Below are 22,067 nucleotides of genomic sequence, written 5' to 3' on the forward strand. Positions count from 1 at the left end.
TCCACAGTTGAAGCATCTTGTGGTATACCGGACTCTGAATGGGTCTCAGAGGCCTGTAAATCAAGTAGCGAGTATCAGGGGCTGCGAAAGCACCTCAGAGTACCAGCAAACTGGTGACTGGCTTAGAAGCGTCGGCAGCTTTGGACCTAAGCGGCCTGTCTATCTTTGCGTTTTCGGAATGTCGGTAGTCGGATGGCTTACCGAAGACATATCTGGATAACTGAACTGAAAAATATTTAGAAGCGAAAATATACAGATGACTGATAGTTCGTTGTTTAAATAAGGCACAAAACAGACAGCAAGGTACTTTGTGGTCAGGGCCTAGGCAAGGAATACAGTACGAATGAAAATCTTTGAGGTATTTACTTTCCACAAGAAATGCAGTTATTTACTTTTACTGACATCAGTTTAGAGCAAGAAAGTTTCCCCAGCGGGGTACTTGGCTTTTAGTTGAAGACTTTGGTTCTGAAACTCAAACGAATATTTCAGGAGTCGGCCAACCTGCACTTGCGAACTGCTTCTGCTTCGGGCACCAGATGGCAAGAAAGACTTATGTAATGGCGGCTGCATGTTTTATACCAGACTACCTGACTTCACAGAAGAGACAGCAACAGACACAGGACCCAAGACTTTAATCAGGTCAGCGGAGGGCTACTGCAAGCAGATAACCCAAATGTGATGACTGCAACAGTGAAACACGAACATCTTCTGGCATTACCCATGTCTGGCACTGGACATAGTGTTACTTTAAGCCCCATCTAGGCTACACCACCACAGACCATCCTTTAGCAACACTACTCCTGATGTGCATAGATACACCACAGAAAAAGGTGTGGCGGCCGTTGATATTGCACCATGGTTATTGTACTAGGTCTTGCACACACTCACTGCACTTGGTACTGATCAGATGTGGTCAGTAATCCAGGAACAAAGCTGCTCCACATGGCAGACACTGATCATGTCATGTGGCCTGTGGAAACCTGGTGCAGATGCGACTATGGGATGGCAAAAGCATAGTGGAGGCATGGTATACAGGGACCTGGACAAACGTGTGCATAGGTCACTAAAAAATAAAAAGGTTATCCACTAGAGCACCCATGAGGCACGTGTCAAATGACAGTCATCTCCAGGCCACACTGACCATGATCATGCAAGGATCTGTATGCGGGGTGCAGTCATGGACTAGGCTTACATAGGCAGCACACTGTTCTGGAAACTGCAGTCACCGGGGTAATGACAGCCATCACACTTTGGCATAGCCAGTCCTCACTGTCAATAACCAGCACATCTGGCTCTACCATATAATGCCTAACCAAGTCATCCACAGTCCCTATTCTCCACTGGCCAGTGTCTCACACCTAGCCATACCCTATTATTAGGGCCTTCCATGCAATTTAACCATTTGCTTCCAATACTGAGCCACACAGTTTCTAGTGCAGACTCCTAAACTTGGATCAGTTATAAGTGCCACCCCAACACTGAAGAATGGGATCCTGAGCCCCCAAACCTGCTATCTGCATGAACGACTGCTGCATCCACCACCTGTGACCCTTGACAATAAAAGCATTGCAGTCATCCCTTACTGTACCCCACCTGTGCAAACTGACTGTACACTGCACACTCATCTAACCTATACGGAGAAGGTAGTTCTGATGCAATGTAATCCATAGCATGGTTGCATTAATGCACACAGTTTGTGTTGTCAATCATGGCCCATAAACTTGGGACCACCAACTACCCCTCCTCTGCCAATGCTGTAGCACAATGCACCCACCTCTGCCTTGCAGTGTCTGCCACTTCAGATTCTTCCAGTAATTTGGTGTCCAATGACTGTTATGATTACCCCTTTGCCCCCAAAACAGCCAGTGGCAGTTTTTCCACACACATGGAGACCTACTTGGAGTGTGAAGCAAATTCATAAAACCCAGACTTCCAGCTCTGACCCCCAAAAATGTCAGGTCTTTTAAGTTCCAAGGGTACCACTCTACATAAATTCAGTAGCAGACCTTGGTCCGTCACTAAAAGGTACCAAGGGTGCCAAACTCCCACCTGGGAGAATTACACTACCAATGATCAGGGTAACAGACTCCCATGTAGATATGGTAAGAAGACTGATACCTCTGCCACACCAGAGTCTGAATTCTCAGTATCATTCTGAAATCATAGGAAGAAATCTAAAAGCAAGTGCTGGAATATGACAAAGGAGTTCGACAGCAGTCCTAAAGCAACTCTGATAGCCATTCAACTAGGTATGCATGGCATCAAGTGTGCTTACAATGCTGTTAAAACTCAGCTGGTGGCAGCTGCTTGGTATATGCATGGCACCACACAGCAGAGAACATGGACATGCTTCTGAATGGCACTTTAGACAGGCAACTCCTATTCCACCCTCAAGCTAGTAGTCTCCAAGCACCTGGAAAAGAAAGAAAAGGTGATGGATACAGACCAAAATGTTACACTCCCTTTTCTTAAGCACAGTAGGAATTAAGGAATAAGAATTAAGACATAGCATACAAGGCCCTTCTTAAACAGGGCAGGTGAAGCAGTCCAAAGGGGACAGGGCCCTTCATCATGAAATATGTCAAAGGGAGACTAGAAGGCCACCAAATCTTTGGGACCTACAGAAGCAGCTGATCTATGACCATTGTTTCCTGTCCCACCCCAGTCCCAGCACCCTATTCTAAACTTGGGAAGGAGACAGCCAGCTTGGAGACCTAGAGGGCAATGCCAAACATTAGTACTAGGGATCACAAGCGGTATCACCTAAAATTCCAAGTCAAATGGGAAAGCAAAGCTATTCACAGACTAGCAGCACCTCACTATATCCACAGTGCCCATTCTGCATCTGATGTTACAGACAGACTTCAGAGGTAAGGAGTAGGAAAAAAGTTTTTTTTCCTCCTTCAAGGCTAAGATAAGCCCATGTAGTTCAGATTAAAGTTTTTCAGTACCCACAATCAAAATGCTATTCCTACTATCTTCTGTGTATTAAACCCAAAGCTTTTTTGGCCATGGGGAAAACTGATGCAGTGCATCCTCTGGTGGAGACCAGAAACTTCACAGATCAGCAATCAACTACAATGCTAGCCACTTACCCACTTAATGACTGATTATCAGTAGCCAGTATGACAACTCCAGTATCTCACTGTCTCCATTAAATCCACCTCATGCCCCCAAGGATAAGTAATCAATAAATCTGAAGCATAAAAAGTACAGAAGCCAGGAGAAAGTACAGTTGTGTACACTTACCATAAATGTAGCTGTTAGAGTGTATTCACTGTTGCAGTCATTACATTTGGGTAATCCTGCTGGCAGGTTGCCCTCAGCAGGCCTGAATTCCAAAGTCTTGGGTCCTGCGTCGGCTGCTGTCATCCCTTCCCTGACGTCAGGGGGTATAAAAAGCAGCCAACGCCATTTTCTTTAGTTTTTCTTGCCCCAGATGTAAGATGTCCCCCAAAAGGGTTGCCAAAATTTAGATATGTATAATTACATGCACCAATATAAAATTTACCTTCATCTACAAGCAAATACACCGCATAGGTTGTATAAATCAGAGAAGGAAAGATAGGTTCTATCAGAAGAAAAGGGGGATGGTGGGTAACCTGGACTGCAACAGTGAATACACTAATCTACACTTATGGTAAGTGTACACAACTGTACTATGTTCTTCGTGTTTCATTGTTGCAGTCATTACATTTGGGCAGAGTCCCAAAGCTAAGGTTGGGAGGCTGGAGCTAAACAACATTATGAGCGGCTATGAGGCCAGAACTGCAGTGGCAAAGCCTGCCCTGGATTTAGAGTAGAATGGCAGATGATAGTGCTTTGTAAAGGTGTGCACTGAACTCCAAGTAGCAGCCTCTAAAATGTCCTTGGTAGGTACTCCCCTGAGAAAGGCTGAAGTGGCTGCAGCTCTGGTTGAGTGTGGCCTAATGCCCTTAGGTACTGGCTTGCCATGGTGTACATAGCAGAAATGAATGCAGTGGCCTATCCACTTTGAAATAGTCTGATTTGAGATAGCCTTTCCTTGTGATCCTGCAGCATATGTCACTAGTAATTGCTCTACCTTTCTGAAAACTTTTGTTCTGTCCAAGTAGAATCTAAGCTCTCTGTGTACATCCAAAGAATGCAGAATTCTCTCCCCCTTGTTCTGTGGATTTGGATAAAAGGTTGGCAGGTGAATAGTTTGGTTGAGAGCCACACTGGACACCACCTTAGGCATAAATGTTGGGTTTGTCCTCTGAGACCCTGTCTGGATAAAAAAATAAAAGGTTCCACAGCCATGAGTGCCTGTAGCTCTGAAACTAGTCTTGCAGAAGTTATTGCTTGGAGCAGAGCTGTTTTCCAGGATAAAAACTTTATATCAGCAGTAGCAGCTGGCTCAAAAGGAGGCAGGGTGAGTTTTTCCAAGACACAGTTGAGGTCCCATGCAGGCATTGGTGATCTCCTTGGAGATCTTAAATTTTTGGCTCCTCTGAGGTACTGCTTTAATAAGGGATGAGAAAAGATTGGTGGCTCTACACTGTAATGAGGCAAAATGGCAGAGGCATGAATTTTAATAGATGAAAAAGATAGGCCTTTGTCCAGCATCTCAGTTAAGTATTGCAAAATCTGAGGAATATTTGGCACAGCGGTATCGGTTCCTTGTGCCTGGTTCCAAGCACAGAATCTCTTCTATTTTCCAGCATAAGATTTTCCAGTACTAGGCCTTCTGGCCTCCAAAATGACATCCATCACAGCTTTAGTGAGAGGCGAGTTTTGTATGACTACATTATCCACCATGCTGCCAGATTTAAGGTCTTGTGTTGGCTGTGTAGGATCCGATTGTTTTGTTGGGACAGTAGATGAGGTATTTGAGGCAAGGTCCAGGCTGGGCATTGAGTCAGGTTCCTTAGGATTAGATACCAGTACTGGCAGGGCCAGTCTGGGGCAATCAGAATCATCTTTGGCTTCTCTTGTCTGACCTTTAGGAGTACCTTGGGGAGAGGCAGTGGAGGAAAGGCATATACTGCTAAGTTTTTCCAGTTGAAAGATAGGGCGTCCACTTTCCATGCTTGTCTGTGACAAGTCCTTGTGCAGACTCTTTAGTTGGTAGTTGTGAGAAGCAAATAGATCTATATCTGGGCATCCCCATTTCCTTGGGCTGCTGAAAACTTGTGGATCCAATTTCCACTTGTGGGGATCCATGAGGTTTCTGCTTAGTTCGTCTGCCAGAGTATTTATCTTTCCTGGCAGGAATTGTGCCTGCAGATGCACTTGGTAAGTCAATGCTGTGTCCCACAAAGTCATGGCCAGTCTGCAAAGGGGGGTAAGAATGAGCGCCTCCCCGCTTGTTTATATACCACATAACCGTGGTGTTGTCTACCTTTATCAGTAGTTGTCCCGGATGAAGTAGGTCCTTGAAGGCTGTCAGGGCCATTCTGAACAGTTAGCATCGCTTTTTGACTGACTTTCAAATGCATTTGGTTTGTGGACCATGTGCCTTGAATACATCTTCCTGCCATGTGGGCCCCTCAAGCATAATCTGATGCATCCGTTGTTAATGTCTCCCTGGCTGGAGGTAAAGTGAATGGCTGTCCCTTATTCTGGTGACAAGCCTTCGCCCATCGAAGCTCCTGCTGCAGGCAGGGAATGAGGGTAATTGTTTCCAGGCTGTGGTAATGTTGAGCCCAAACACTTTTTAGGTACCATTGAAGTTTCCTCATATGCAGTCGCGCATATGGAATTAGTAGAATGCAGGATGCCATGAAGCCCAAAGCCAGCAGAATTTTTCTTGCAGATAACTGGGCCTTTGTTGCCAACAGTTTGAAATATGTAGTCAGTTGCCTTTGTCTGGTGTGAGATAAGCCATCTGAGCAGTTGTATTTAAGCTTGCACCTAGGAATATCTCTTGAGAGGGTACTAATTTTGATTTCTTTTCATTAATTCTGTACCCTAGGCCTGTTAGAAATCTCTTTACGAACACCAGATACTGTAGCAGAATGTCATTGTTCTCTGCTTGAACGAGGCAGTCATCCAAGTAAGGATATATTTGTATTCCTCTGTCTGCAGAATGCAATTACTGGTGCCAGGCACTTTGTGAAGACCCTGGGCGCAGCAGATAAACCAAAGGGCAGTGCAGGGAATTGGTAGTGCATTGAGTCAGCTTTGAATCCGAGGTATCTTCTGCATGTTTGTCTGATTGGGACATGCAGGTATGCCTCTTTTAGGTCATGCAGGTATGCCTCTTTTAGGTCTAAAGTCACAAGCCAAGCCTTCTTGCCCAGCATGGGCAGAAGCTGCTGTAGAGTCAACATTTTGAATTTTGGTATATCCAGATGTGTTTAGAGCAGATAGGTCCAGTATTGGTCTCCAGGTCTTTTCCTTTCTTGATACCAAGTACAGTCTTGAATAAAATCCTTGTCCCTGCTCTTGCTCTGGTACTTGAACGGCCCTCATGTCCATGAGGTATAAGACTTGTTTTTGTGCCCCTGCCCGTTGATGTTTTGGCAGGTCTGGCGAGCAGTTTGTCCTTGGCAGGGTATGGAAGTGGAACTTGTAAGCCTTGTGACACTGTCTAGGACCCATTTGTCCTGGGTTATGTGCCAATTTTGAGAAAAATTGCTAGTTTTCCCCCTAAAGGTGCTGCCAGAAGATAAGTGCTTGGTGCAGGCAGGGGGAAGTCATTGTGACAGTTTCCTGTATGGCTGTGATTTGTCTTCTCCACTTTTGGAGGTAGAAGCACCCCATTGTTTAGACCTGTTCAAACCTTGGGGCTGGGATCTGCCTCTTGGGCGTCTATCTGCCCCTTTGTGGTCCGTCTGACACAGGAAAGGACCAATTCTTTGTAGGCCAGTGTCTGCTAAATCTTGGAGGTTGTACCTGTAAAAAATCTTTGTTTCAATAGATTTAGCTTTGTCCTCAATTTTCTTTAACACCTCTTCTGCTTTAACACCAAACAAGGTATCATGCTGTAATGGAGCATCTAATAATTTTGCTTTGACATGGTCAGGCAGATTTTGTTCCTTTAACCAAACATGCCTTCTGATGACAGAACCCGTAACAGCCCTGCAGGAGGCCTCCAAAGAATCAAAACCACATTGCAAAGTATACTTTCCAACTTGTGCAGCTGCATGCAATAAATCCTGCATTTCTTTGTTTTCTGCACATTCAGAATTTAACATTTTCTGTTTAAGCAGTGACATAATATATTGCTGATGTTTGAGCATATGAAACTAACAATTTAAAGCCCTTATAGCCAAGGTAGCAGAGGTGTAAATCTTCTTCCCCCATCTGTCCAATGCCCTAGAATCCCTGTCAGAGGGGGGAGGGTTTTTTGTAGTGGATGCCTTGACCCCTTTGGGACCCTGAGAGATGTTTCTGGGTCAGCGTCAGCAGCAGGGTTTTTGAAAAGGAATTTATGAGTCAGGAACCCTGTAGTACCTGTCTGGCAGGAGCTGGTCTCTGAAAATACATCTACAATGTCCAACAGGTGGAATAGCTAGGGGCCTGTGTTGTGGGAATAAAGAAATCTGAGCCTTTTCTTAGATTCTGAATAATCATGGCTCTCCCAGTGGAAATGTTCCCTCATGGTATGCAAGGTTTCCCCAAAAGAGTAATCCTCAGGAGGAGAGGCTGAAGGGATAGATTCTTCAGCAACAGAATCCTCATAGGGAGGAAGAGAGTATTCCTGATCAGAAGAGGAATCCGATGAAATGGAAACCTGATCTGAAGATTCATATTCTGTCTTGCCTAGGCCTCTTATCAGGAGGGGGATGGGAACCCCTGATCAAAGTAATTAAGTCTTTGGCCATTTTGAGCATCTGTTTTTTGGGCATGGAGGCCTGACCATGAGGCTGTTGTACTTGTTTCTTTGTCTTTAAAGGTGCTTTAGTCTTTGTAGCTGGAGTTGCTTTAATGTACAATTGAGTAGGTCTGAAAACACCCTCAGAAGCAGATGCCTGCTCAGCGGCTCCGGACCCATCTGAGGAAATAGTTTCCGAAGGTCCAATACCTTGAGCTTCCAGCGGCCTAGGCGACTCCACATGGGAGTTTGTAGCGGCCTGCAGGTCCAGAGTAGCGGGCATTAGTGGCTGCGATTGTGCCTCACTGAGAGCCGGCAAACCAGCGACTGGCTTAGAGGAAGCTTCATCTGTTTTGGACCATGGATGCCCGTCCTTTTCTTTTTCTTTGCGTTTCTTGTGAATTCCGGTAGTCTGAGTGCTATCCGACAGCATCGTGTAATTAAATCTTCTGCCAAAATAGTGAAATGCAAAATCGTACCGACGCTTAATAGTGCGTTGGTTAAATCTAGCACACAACCAACAACTAGCAACGTCGTGGTCAGGGCCTAGGCAAGGAATACAGTAAGAATCAAAGTCCTTATGAGGTATTTGCTTCCCACAAGAAATACAATTATTAACTTTCTAGAGCAAGAAAAAAGTTTTCCCCAATGGGGTACTTAGCTTTTAATGAAGACTTCGGATCTGAAATTCAAACAAAAATCTCAGGAGTCTGCCATCCGGCACTTGCGAACTGCTTCTGCTTCGGGCACCGTGCAGCAAGACAGACTGAAGAAAATGGAGTCAGCTGCATCTTTTATACCCCTGGCGCACTGACGTCAGGGAAGAGGCGACAGCAACCGACGCCGGACCTAGACTTTGGAACGCAGGCCAACTGAGGGTAGCCTGCCAGCAGGATAACCCAAGTGTAATGACTGCAACAGTAACACGAAGAACATTGAGGTGACGTTTAACTGGCAGCAGGGAAGTTCAGAGGAAGGTACATGCAGACATCATTTATGGCGCACACACCCCCATAGCCAGACATCTCACGTACCTCGCACTGACTAAAGCTTTTTTATACTGGCCATTTGGGTTGCTAAGCAGAGGATAACCCAAAGGTTATGAATACTGCAACATATGAATAGAAAGACATCTAAATGGACCCCACTGAAAAAGGGTCATGGTTACGAGCACAGCACCAGACTGTCTTCCATTCAGACACTACTTTCTAGTTACAGGTTTTCTTGCCTCCTGTAAAACCACTGAGCACGTCCTCAAAAGAGATGCCTAAAAGGGATCAAAACCCTATCACCCACAATTTTAAGCTGAAGAGTGGACAAGTGAGGCTGGATGAGTGACCACTTGTCCTGTGTAAGGGGATCAAACTGGTTTGTTAACTTGTGGTGATTGCCCCTTGCCAGATGTATTAAGGGGAGGCCAGTGCTGTCTTGGCCAAAAGGGAGTCACTATCAAGATTTTTGGAGGAGTCCAACAGAATCTTCTGCAGGACTCTGACATAGGGGAAGGGGAGGAAATTTAAGGAGAAACATTCCCTTAATCTTACACGTCAGATGGCATGGCACTCTGAACACGAAAGAGGGACCTACCTGTTCAGAGGGGAGGAAAAAGATCTACCAGAGGAATATCCCACCGATCCAGAAACATCTCTGAAACATCCATTTGTGAGTCTGTTTTGGACCTCTCAAAGAGTCTACCACTAGATTGTGCTCTGAAAGAATATACAATGCCAGAAGAGTTAACTGTTGATGCACAGATCCCATGCCTGAAAAGCCAGCCTGCAGAGAAGGCCAAGACTTTGTGCCTCCATGCTTGTTGACATCACTGTAATGGTGTCCATGTAAACCTTCAGAGGGCCTGGAGCAAAAAGCTTGAAGGGATAATCATTGGTGGGGGGGGGGGGGGGGGGGGCAAAGACCTTAAACTTTCAAGTGACCACAGGAAGCCCCCTTCACCTCATGTCCAAAGCATCGGTGAACAGTTCCTGAGAAGGAACAAGAGGCTGAAAAGGCAGGCCTGGGTTGAGAGTAAATTGCTGAATTCCACTCTAATTTCCACTTCAGCCAAGGAAGGAGAAGCACTCTGAAATGCAAAGGGGAGGCAATACTGAAGTCAAATTGACCTGAAGTACCATTAAAGCTTCCACATTTGCAGTCTGGCATGAGACCACTTGAATAGAAGAGGCCATGAATCCCACGGCTCGAAGAAACACTCTGGCTGGAATAGCAGGCAGGAGACAAAGCCCTTAAGGACAGAACTTTTGGAGGTGGAAGAAAGGCCGACAAACATGCATGATCCTGACAAGGAGTCAGGACAGACTTGAAGGTTGATGGTGAACCCTAGAGATATAAATGCCAGATCATGTAACAGGCAACTGGTATGAAGGTGCTTGAAGCAACAGGTCATCTAGATGAGGAAAAATCTGAATGCCTTGAAGCCTGCAAAAGGCGGTCACAGGAGCTAGGCATTTTATGAATACCCCTTGGGGCAATACAGACGACAAAGGCCAAAGCAGAGAAGTGAAGATGAAAACAAATGTAAAAACTTCATGAAAAGAGGGTGACTAGGAATGTGAATGTAAGCATCTTTCAGATCCAAGGACACCAAAAAAGCCTAGGGTAGTACAAGATAAACAGGGTTTGAAGAGAAAGCACCTGAAAAGTAACACTGAGAAAGGTGTTTAGCACAGAGAAACCAGAATAAGTTTCCAAGTGCCATCCTTTCAAGGGACCAGGAACATTCTGGAGTAAAGTCCCTTTCCTACTTGTGAAGGATAGGTTGTATAGTTCCCTGGTCCACCAGGGAACCAAGGACATCTGAGAAAGGAGGAAGTTGTTCCAGAGGTTGTTTGGGAATCCCTGAAAAAGGAGGGAGAAACTTCCACACCATGACGTGTGGAGGTGGAAAAGGATCCATGCTGACCTTTGATAGGGTCAAGGCACAGGAATTAGACAATGGGATGGCCTACAGAGCCATCACCTGCTTCTAGAGATACGTCAGAGGATGGGCAGCCAAAGAATCCAGCTGATTCTGCAAATGGAGAATACAAGATCTAAAGGTTTAGGTAAACTGACTGGATCTCTAGCTGTCCTTGGCAGGAGATCCCTATGGTGAAGAATACTGCAGCAGTGATGCAGGACATCTCATCTTCTATGGAAACACAAGGGACCATATGGGATCAGCAAAAGTACTTTTGTACCCCAAGCTAAAAGCATACTCTGGACAAAAAAGAAATCCAAAACAGACTGTACATCCCAGTATTGGTGAATGTCACAAGGCTATTAAAATAAAATTCCCAAAAAAGGTACTTACCATTCTGGAAGAGGCAGACTGACTTGACAGCTTTTTCCAGAAAAAAAAAAAGACTCAAGGTTGCTCTTCCTTTTGAGTCAACTATCACATATCTTACATTCTGAGAAAAGCTCCTCACTCAGGATATCCGAAAATATTGAAAAAAAAAAATCAAACATCTGCCTGTGGCTAACTGCTATAGATAAGGAATCTTACTGCAGTAATTCCTTAAATGAAAGCACATCAGAGCGAGTTAACTTCTGCAGGAACAGGAGTGTCCCCCCAGTTCAGCTGATTTAAAAAAAAGCATCAGCAAGTTACTCAGATTCACTTGATAGCAACAGCCTAAAAAATCAGCAATTCTGACTCCTGCCTCCCAACACAGTTATGAGGAACCCAATCCCAACATGCAGTGGGCAGATCTCAGCAGCAGAGCAATGAGCAAATTCAGTCTCACGCAGGTAGGTTAAATCAAGTGACATGTTAACCTAATGTCCAAGTTACACATACAAAACATCCGGTGAAAGTAACTGCCAAAGTTCTTGCCATCACTATACCCCTTAAATTTTTAAAATCTCCACAGTTGATTTTTATTCATTAAAACGCATGCACATTTTGTTTACATTAGCTACAGAAAAAACAGGCAAACTCACTACATACAATCAATGAACATGTAATTACACTGTGCAAGAAGCAAGCCATTACATACATCTAGTTGTACTCGTCTGAATACTTACAAATCGGGATGAGTTATCATTCTTGACAGTTTTGGCATTACCATAGGCCTCCAAAATGGGATTGGCTTGCAACAACTGCCTCTCAAGTTCTCCCTGCGAAAAAGAACATGTTACATTTAACAGTTGCAGTTTAAAATGAAAGACTTCAAGTGACAAACAGGTGTTTTCAGAAAGTACATTTGGGTACACTTACCATAAATGTAGATGCTAGAGTGTATTCACTGTTGCAGTCATTACATTTGGGTTATCTGCTTGCAGGTAGCCCTCAGTCGGCCTGATTAACAAAGTCTTGGGTCCTGCGTCGGTTGCTGTCCCTTCCAGGACGTCAGGTCGTCAGGGGTATAAAATATGCAGCAGACGCCATTACATCAATTTTTTTTTGCTCCAGATGTCAGGTGCCCCCTAATGGGAAGCAATAAAATATAAAAATACAAAATAGACCTCCAATAAAAAGCAAATACACCAAAAAGCTTTTAAGCATAGTAAAGGAAAGTAGAGGTATAGCCAAAAGATGTTAAGGGGCTGGAGGGAGGGTAACCACGACTGCAGCAGTGAATACACTCGAACATCTACATTTATGGTAAGTGCACACAACTGTACTATGTTCTTAGTGCTTCACTGTTACAGTCATTACATTTGGGTAGATTCCCAAAGCTATGTTCGGGAGGAGGAATTTAGATAGTATTAGGACCAGCTATAAGGCCCTACAAGACTGCAGTGGCAAAGCCAGCTCTGGATTTAGAGAAAATTGGCAAATGATAATGCTTGTTGAAAGTATTACAGAACTCCAGGTAGCAGCTTCTAGGATGTCCCTGGTAGGGATGCCTCTGAGAAAGGCTGCAGAGGTAGATGCAGCCCTGGCGGAGTGAGGTCTGATCACCTCTGCGATAGGTTTTCCATGGTGCTTATAGCAGAAATTAATGCAATGGCCTATCCATTTAGAAATGGTTTGCTTTGAAATAGCCTTCCCCTCTGCCCCTGCAGCAAATGCCACCAGCAATTCAGATTTCCTTTGAGGTTTAGTCCTGTACGAGTAGAATCTAAGTTGTCTGTGCACATCTAAGGAATGCAGCATCCATTCCCCTTGTTCTGTGGGCTGGGAAAGAAGGTTAGCAAATGAATGGACTAATTAAGAGCCAGACTGGATACCACCTTGGGGATGAAAGATGGGTTGGTTCTGAGGGACACCCTGTCTGCATGAAAGATGATGAAAGGCTCCACTGCCATTAAGAGCCTGTAATTCAGATACGCTTCTTGCTGAATGATTGCTAAAAGGAAAGCTGTTTTCCAAGAAAGAAATTTTAAGTTTGCAGTAGCAGCTGGCTCGAAAGGCGGTAGAGCGAGTTTTTCCAAAACAAATTTAAGGTCCCAGGCTGGGGTTGGAGCTCTCCTGCTAGGTTCAGTGTTAGAAGCTGAGGGTGCAGAATCTGATTCTCCTGCAGAGACAACAGGGAAGGTGTGTCAGAGAGGTGAGATAGGTGCCATGGGGATAACAGTGACACTGTGCAGGAGGGGGGAACCAGTGTATGTGTGGCCAGTCTGGAGCAATCAAAAACATCCTTGGGTTGTCCTGTTTGAGTTTTAGTAGTACTTTGGAGAGCAGAGGCAGAAGAGGGAAGGCATAGACGGATAGGTTTTTCCAGCTGAAGGACAGAGCATCCACTTTCCAGACTTGTTTGTGGGGAGTCCTTGTGCAAAACTGGTAGTTCTGGGGAGAGGCAAACAGGTCTATATCTGGGCTCCCCATTTGCTTGAAAACATGTTGAAAATCCTTTGTTCCAGTTTCCACTCGTGTGGGTCCATGAGGTTTCTGCTTAGTCCATCTGCCAGTGTATTTAATTTTCCTGGCAGGAATTGAGCTTATAGGTGCACTTGGTAGCTCAAGGCTGTGTTCCACAATGCCACGGCTAGTCTGCAGAGGGGGTAAGAATGTGTACCCCGCTGCTTCTTTATGTACCACATAACAGTGGTGTTGTCCGTCTTTACTATTAGTTGTCCTGGAAGAACGTAGTCCTTGAAGGCTGTCGGAGCATTCTGTACAGCTAACATTTCTTTTTGATTGACTATGCAGGTGCATTTGACTTTGGTTCCATTTGCCCGGAATGCACTTCCCTGCCAGATGAGCCCCCCCCCATGCATAGTCTGATGCACCTGTTAGGGTGTGGGCAGCAGGGGTTGGTGTGAAAGGTAGTGCCCTTGTTTTGGTGGCAGCCCTCTGCCCACCAAAGGAACTCTAGGCGTAGGCAAGGTATGATAGGAATCATTGCTTCTAGATCCTGAGAATGTTGACACCATAGGATTTTTAGATACCACTGTAGCTTCCTCATATGCAATCTTGCATATGGAATCAGAAGAATGCAAGAGGCCATGAACCCCCAAGGCTTGCAGTATTTGCCTTGCAGATAAGCAGGGTTTTTGTGGCCACTTGTTTGAAGTAGGTTGTCAAATGAATATGTTTCTCTGGCAAGAGGTAAGCCATCTGGGAAATTTTATTCAAGCTTGTTCCCAGGAATATAATTTATTGACAGTACCAAGTGATTTCTTTTCGTTTATGGTGTACGTCAAAACAAATTAGAACCCTTTGTACAAAGGCCAGATGATTCAAAAGCATGTCCTGGCTTTCTGCCTAAATTAGACAATCGTCCAGGTATGGGTATATTTGAATATTTCTTTGCTTGCAAAATGCAATAACTGGAGCTAGGCACCGTGAATACCCTGGGCGCAGTAGATAAGCCAAAGGACAGTGCAGAGAAAGTACAGTTTTGTACCTACCATAAATGTAGATGTTAGAGTGCTAATACAGCTGCAGTAATCACATATGGGTTTTCTGCCGTCAGGCGGTCCCTCGGTCGGCCGAATTCCAAAGTCTTGGTCCAGCACTGGTTGTCGTCGCTTTCTCTTCTGACGTCAGTGAGGCCAGAGTATATAAGACACAGCCGACGCCATGTTCTTCAGTCTTTCTTGCCCCAGATGTCAGGTGCCCCCCGAAAGAAGGCAATACATAAATTATGCTTATATGTGTATACATGTAATGCAACAAAATCCAAAAACAGTGGTTGCAAGCAAATAAACCTTAGAAGGATAACCCAGTCAGGCTGTATGAAGAGGTTGTTAGGCCCCATGCCTTTACCAAGTGGGGAAGGAGGGAGGGAAACCTGTACTGCAGCTGTATTAACACTCAAACATCTACATTTATGGTAGGTACAAAACTGTACTATGTTCATCGTGCATACAGCTGCAGTAATCACATATGGGTAGAATCCCAAAGCTACGCACAGGGTGGTAGGTACTAGGAGGAACTGGGTTGAGCCAGAATGCCCTGCAAAACAGCAGTGGCAAAGCCTGCTCTTGTTCTGGAATATAAAGGCAGGTGGTAGTGTTTTGTGAAGGTATGTACAGAACTCCAAGTGGCTGCCTCCAGAATATCTTTGGTAGGAACTCCTCTGAGGAAGGCTGTAGAGGTAGCTGTGGCCCTGGTGGAGTGTGATCTGATACCTGTAGGAACAGATTTCCCATGATAAGAACAACAAAACTGTATGCAGTGGCCTATCCACTTTGAAATAGTCTGCTTGGAAACTGGCTTCCCTTGAGCCCCTACAGCATAGGACACAAAGTTGTTCTGATTTCCTGAAGGACTTTGTTCTGTCCAAATAGTAACGTAGCTGCCTATGGATGTCTAAGGAATGTAGCAGCCTTTCCCCTTTGTTTTGAGGATTGGGGTAAAAGGTAGGAAGGTTTATGGCTTGATTTAAAGCTACCCTAGATACCACTTTAGGCATAAATGATGGATTGGTACGAAGAAAGACCCTGTCCTGATGGAAAATGAGAAAGGGCTGCACCGCCATGAGGGTGAGAGAATAAAGGAGGATCCGTGTTGAATTCTGCAGAAATGGCTGAGGCATGTATTTTTATGGAAGAAAATGAAAGTCCACTGTTCAGCAGTTCAGCTAGGTACTGTAAAACCTGAGGCAAGTTCAATTTTCTAGGGTCCTGGCCTCTTTTCTCATTCCAACAGCAAAACCGCTTCCATTTTGCGGAGTAAGCTTTTCTAGTAGATGGTCTTCAGGCCTCCAAAATGACATCCTGCACCTCCTTGGAGAGTAGGGACTGTTGTGGTGTCAAGGAATTTTCCATGCAGCGAGGTTGAGTGTTTTCAGCTGACTGAAGAGTTTTGTAGCTGTTCTGAGTCAGTAGAAGAGGCATTAGAGGCAGGGACCAGGGAGGAGTATGTGTTAGGCTCCTCAGGAGTGGATACCAGTGTTGCCTTGGCCAAAATGGAGCAATCAGTATCATCCTCGGTTTGTCTGTTCTTGCTTTCAAAAGTACCTTGGGCAGAAGGGGCAGAGGTGGGAATGCATAAACTGTCCATGCTGTCCAACTGAATGAAAGGGTGTCCACTTTCCAGGCCTTTGGATGAAAGGTCCTTGAACAAAACTTTTTCAGTTGATGGTTCCTGTGGGAGGCAAAAAGATCCATGTCTGGCCTCCCCCACGCTTGGATTATCTCTGTAAACACCTGAGGATGTAACTTCCATTCGTGTGGATGTGTCATATTTCTGCTTAGAGTGTCTGCCAGTGTGTTTTCCAGTCCTGGCAAGTACTGTGCTTGAAGTTCGATTTGTCTTTCCAGAGCCAAGCTCCAAAGAGTCATGGCTAGTCTGCACAAGGGGTATGAATGTGTTCCTCCTTGTTTATGTACCACATTACTGTGGTGTTGTCTGTTCTTATCAGTAATTGTCCTGGATGCAGGAAGTCCTTGAAAGCTGTAATTGCATTTATTACTGCTAGCATTTCTTTTTGATTGATGTGAAGGTGCTTTTCCTTTTGGGACCATCTGCCCTGAATGCACCTGTCCTTCATGTGCGCCCCCCAGGCGTAATCTGAGGCGTCTGTGGTTATGACTTGTTTTGCTTGAGGCTTGCAGAATGGAAGGCCTGTGTTTACTTGACATGCTTGGGCCCACCATAGAAATTCCTTTTGCAAACATGGAATTATTGGTATAATTGCTTCCAAACTGTGACTGTGTAGAGACCATAGATTTTTTAGGTACCATTGAAGTTTCCTCATATGCAGCTTTGCACATGGGATTAGAAGAATGCAAGATGCCATGAATCCCAGAGCCTGCAGGATTTTCCTTGCAGTAAGCCTGGTACTTTTTGCTAGTGTTTCGAAGTACTGAGATAGTTGCCCTTGTTTTTCTGGCGTAAGATATGCCATCTGGGTGTGTGTCCAAGTTGGCACCCAGGAAGGTTATTTTCTGAGATGGTGTTAGCCTTGATTTCTCCTTGTTGATGGTATATCCCAGAGAAAGCAGTAACCGTGTCACACATGCCAGATGTTCCAATAGTGTGCGTTTGCTGTCCGCTTGGATCAGGCAGTCGTCCAGATAAGGGTAAATTTGTATCCCTTGAAGTCTGCAGTAGGCAATCACTGATGCCAGGCACTTTGTGAATACTCTGGGCGCAGTAGATAAGCCAAAGGGCAATGCAGAGAACTGATAGTGGATTGAACCTGCAAGAAATCTGAGGCATCTTCTGCAGCTTTGTCTGATGGGGACATGCATGTATGCCTCCTTGAGGTCCAATGTTACCAGCCAAAACTCCTTGCCCAGCATGGGAAGAAGTTGCTGTAATGTGAACATCTTGAATTTTGGTACGAGTAGGAATGTGTTTAGGATGGATAAGTCCAAAATGGGTCTCCAGTCGGTTCCTTTTCTTGGTACCAGAAAAAGTCTTTAATAAAAACCTTGACCTTGTTGGTGTGTAGGTACCTTTTGTATAGCTCTCATGTTTAGGAGCTTTGAAATTTGCAGTTGTGCCTCTGCCCTTTGATTTTGTGGCAGGTTTGGCATGCCTCTCATTTTTGGAAGAGTGTGAAATTGAAATTTGTAGCCTCTGTTTATAATGTCCAGTATCCATTTGTCTGCTGTGACAATATGCCAATTGCTTGCAAATAATGCTAGTTTCCTCCCAAAGGTGCTGCCAGCTGAGACTTGCTTGGCATGGAAATGAGGGAGTCATTGGGTTTGCTTCCTGTATTGTTGTGCACTGTCTTCACCACCTCTTGGTGCTGGAGATTGCCATTGTCTGCCTCTATATGATCCTTGTGATTGCCCTCTGCCCCTTGTCGTCTGTATCTACCTCTTTGGGGCTTGTCAGTGGCTGGAAAGGACCAGTTTTTTGAAGGCCAATTTCTGCTAAAACGTGGTGGTTGGACCTGTAAGAAAGCCTTGACAGTTTGCATAGATTTGGCTTTTTCTTCCATTTTCCGTAGTATCTCCTCAGCATTAGTACCAAATAGTACATACTTTTGTAAAGGAGCATCAAGAAGTTTAGCTTTCACATGATCAGGTAAATTTTGTTCCCTAAGCCAGGCATGTCTGCGAATGACTGATCCTGTAGCAGCCACTCTACTGGAAGCCTCTAGGGCATCATAACCACATTGTAAGGTGTGTTTACCCACTTGTTCAAGACTATGCATCATATCCTGTAACTCTTAAATCTGGTTGTTCAGGTTGAGACATTTTGTTCCTTAACTGTGATAACAGGTACTGTTGATATTTAATCATATGAAACTGACAGTTTAAGGCCCTCATGGCTAGGGTGGCCAAGGTATATACCTTTTTACCCCACCTTTCTAGAGATCTGGATTCCCTTTCTGCAGGGAGTGGATTCTTGGCAGTGGAGGCCTTTAATCCCTTGGGGCCTTGTGAAATGGTTTCAGGGTCAGCATTATGGCCTTTGTAGAGAAATTGGTGAGAGCTGGGTACTCTAATACCCATCAGGTTTTACTGGTGCAGGAGGCAGAGAATCAGGGTTAAGGCAAACCTCCGAATAGACATCATCCAGTACATCCAAAACAGGGGGTATAGCCAGAGGTCTGTGCTGAGGTAACCAAAGAAATTCCCCAAGTCTTTTCTTGGAATCTGAAAAGTCTTGGCCTTCCCAATGGAAGTGTTCCCTCAAAGTGTGCAAGGTTTCCCCAAAAGAAAATTCCTCAGGAGGGGATACAGAAGGAATGGACTGTTCTGCATCCGAATCCTCAAAAGGGAGTAAGAGTGTTCTTCTGCATCAGAATGTTCTGATAAAATGGATCCCTGATCAGAAGAGGGAGATTCTTCCTCCACTCTGGGTCTCTGTCAGGAGGGGGCTGAGAACCTCTGATAAGAGTAATTAAATCCTCAGCCATTTTAAGCATCTGTTTCTTAGGCATGGGTCCAGGAGATGGGCCCTGTGCGACAGGCCTCGTGGGATGCCTGGCTGCTTTGGCTTTAGTAAAAGCCTTTATTGAAAAAGAAGATGAGGGCCTAAATACACCATGGGTGGAGGTGGACCTGTCCACATTAGTAGGCTCGACATTAGCAGGGGCTTCGGTTGTAGTCTGGGAAAGGGCCGAGAACCCAGCGGTCTCGGGTACAGAGGACACCGCCGAAGGAGTGTCGTCGGTAGTCAGGGACTGCAAAGGCGTCTCGCTGAGAACCGGACCACATGTAGCCTGTTTTGGCGGGGACCGCGGGTCTCGCGTGTCGGTCCTTTTCCTTGCGTTTTTTCGACAAAACGGTAGTCTGAGTGTCAGACGACATTTTATAATCAAAAGCTTTACCAAAGTAGTGTTGGGCGAACTCTGCCCAACGCTTGATAGTGCGTTTATTGAAGGTAGCGCAAAAGCGACAGCCCGAGACGTCATGGTCTGGGCCCAAACAAGGTATGCAAAGGGAATGGAAATCCTTATGAGGTATTTGCTTCCCACAAGAACTACAATTATTAACTTTGTCTGACATCGGTCAGAGGCAAGAAAAGTTTCCCCAACGGGGTACTTAGCTTTCAAGAAGACTTCGGCTCCAATTTTTTCGTAATTCAGGAGCTGGCCGACCGGCACTTGTGAACTGCTTCTGCTTCGGGCACCGCGAGGCAAAAAAGACTGAAGAAAATGGCGTTGGCTGCCTCTTTTATACCCCTGCCACACTGACGTCAGGGAAGAAGCGACGACAACCGACGCCGGACCTAGACTTTGGAATTCGGCCGACCGGGGACCCGCCTGACGGCAGGATAACCCATCTGTAATGACTGCAGCTATATGCACGATGATCAGTCATCTTGTCTCTAAACCCTAGTAAAACCAAACTCATAATATTCATTTCATCAATAAATCTTAAATTTAACATACATTCTCTGAACCAAACAAAAATATAATTACCCACACCAAAATTAGTGGAAGTCATAACTGATGAAAGCTTAAAACTTGACCTACACATATATCATCAGTAAAACTCACCAAAAACTAGGCCTTTACAAGCATTAACATTTCCTTTCACGTTACAAAACTAAGTGCTTGCCTCTACCCATCTACGCCCATCTCTGGTCTACAGTGCCTCCCTGCTAGCCAACCTCCAATCTTCACTCATAACTAAATTAGAAACATGTCATAACAATTTAAGTGCGAAAACTCCCGCCTCTCCACCCACTGCACACCCCTAAAGCACTAAACTGGCTCAAGTTTCCCCACCACCTCACACAAAACACTTTCAAAACCTCAAGATTGCCCGTACAGTTTTGTACCTACCATAAATGTAGATGTTAGAGTTTTCACCCTGCTGCAGTCATCACACTTGGGTTATCCTGTCAGGCGGTCCCGCAGTCGGCCAGATTTCCAAAGTCTTGGTCCAACGTCGGTTGCTGTCGCCTCATCCCTGACGTCAGAGCGCCAGGGGTACATATATTGCAACAGATGCCATTTTCTTCAGTTTTTCTTGCCCCAGATGTCAGGTGCCCCCAAAAAGGTGATCCAAATTAGTACCAAAAGGTGTGAACACTGTACAAACACAAAATACCCTCCAGCTATAAGCAAATACATCAGAAAGGCATAGCAAAGATTTAGCCAGTAGATCAGAGGGGTTGGAGGGAGGGTAACCTGGACTGCAGCAGGGTGAACACTCGAACATCTACATTTATGGTAGGTACAAAACTGCACTATGTTCATAGTGTTACCCTGCTGCAGTCATCACACTTGGGTTGAGTCCCAAAGCTAAGGTAGGGTGGAGGCGTCAGAGGGTTAGAGGAGGCAATGAGGCCCTGCAGAACTGCAGTGGCGAAGCCTGCCCTTGACTTAGAATAAAGAGGTAAGTGATAGTGTTGGGTGAAGGTGTGTACAGAACTCCAAGTTGCAGCTTCTAAAATTTCCTTGGTAGGAACCTCCCTGAGAAAGGCTGTTGAGGTAGCTGTTGCCCTGGTAGAGTGGGATCTAATGGTAGGAGGAACTTGTTTCCCATGATGGGTATAGCAGAATCGTATGCAATGGCCTATCCATTTAGAAATGGTTTGCTTGGATATGGCCCTCCCTTGAGAAGCTGTAGCATAGGAAACAAAGAGCTGATTTCTGAAAGCCTTAGTTTTATCCAAGTAGTAACGAAGCTGCCTGTGAATATCCAAGGAATGCAGGAGTCTCTCACCTTTGTTCTGTGGATTGAGGAAGAAAGTGGGTAGGTGGATGGTTTGATTTAAAGCTACACTGGAAACCACCTTAGGCATGAAGGATTAGTTCATAGAGAAACTCTGTCTTGATGAAAAATGAGGAAAGGTTCCACTGCCATAAGTGCCTGTAATTCTGAGACTCTCCTAGCAGAAGTTATTGCCAGGAGCAGGGCAGTCTCTTCCAGGATAGGAACTGAAGGTCTGCAGAAAACGCTGGTTCAAAGGGAGGTAGTGTTAGTTTTTCCAGAACAAAGTTGAGGTCCCATGTTGATGTAGGGGCTCTTCTAGGTGGTCTAATGTTTTTTGCCCCTCTGAGGAAAGTACAGTTTTGTACCTACCATAAATGTAGATGTTCGAAGATCCACATTGCTGCAGTCCTAACACTTGGGTAGTCCGCTGTCCCAGTCGGCCCGAATACCAAAGTATAAGGCTGACGTCGGTCAAGGCGCATTTGTCTGACATCAGGACGTCAGGGTACAAATGCGCATGACCGACGTCATATCCTCAGTCTTTTCTTGCCCCAGATGTCAGAAGACCCTAAAAAGATAAGGCCAAAACCCAAAAACACCAAACACTCCTGTACCTAATATATGTACAATATATACAAATTTACAAAATAGAACCCCACCCACACAACCACCCTTAAACAGAGAGGGAAGGAGGAGGGTAATTGGACTGCAGCAATGTGGATCTTGAACATCTACATTTATGGTAGGTACAAAACTGTACTATGTTCTTCATCTCACATTGCTGCAGTCCTAACACTTGGGTAGAATCCCAAAGCAGAGGTAA

The 22,067-nt window shown here is 45.1% G+C and overlaps 1 protein-coding gene across 1 annotated transcript in view; it reads right to left on the reverse strand.

The window, feature by feature from the left end:
- The window catches only part of MYH9 (myosin heavy chain 9), a 1,134,272-nt gene that overhangs the window by 816,781 nt on the left and 295,424 nt on the right, over positions 1-22,067 (reverse strand). Inside the window, exon 6 of the mRNA XM_044075327.1 lies at positions 11,803-11,899. Within this exon, the coding sequence (XP_043931262.1) occupies positions 11,803-11,899 (97 nt within the window). The remainder of the gene's footprint in view (positions 1-11,802; positions 11,900-22,067) is intronic.

This window comes from Protopterus annectens, chromosome 1.part1 (assembly GCF_019279795.1).
Source record: "Protopterus annectens isolate FY-2018-M chromosome 1.part1, PAN1.0, whole genome shotgun sequence".
NCBI classification, from domain to species: Eukaryota; Metazoa; Chordata; order Ceratodontiformes; family Protopteridae; genus Protopterus; species Protopterus annectens.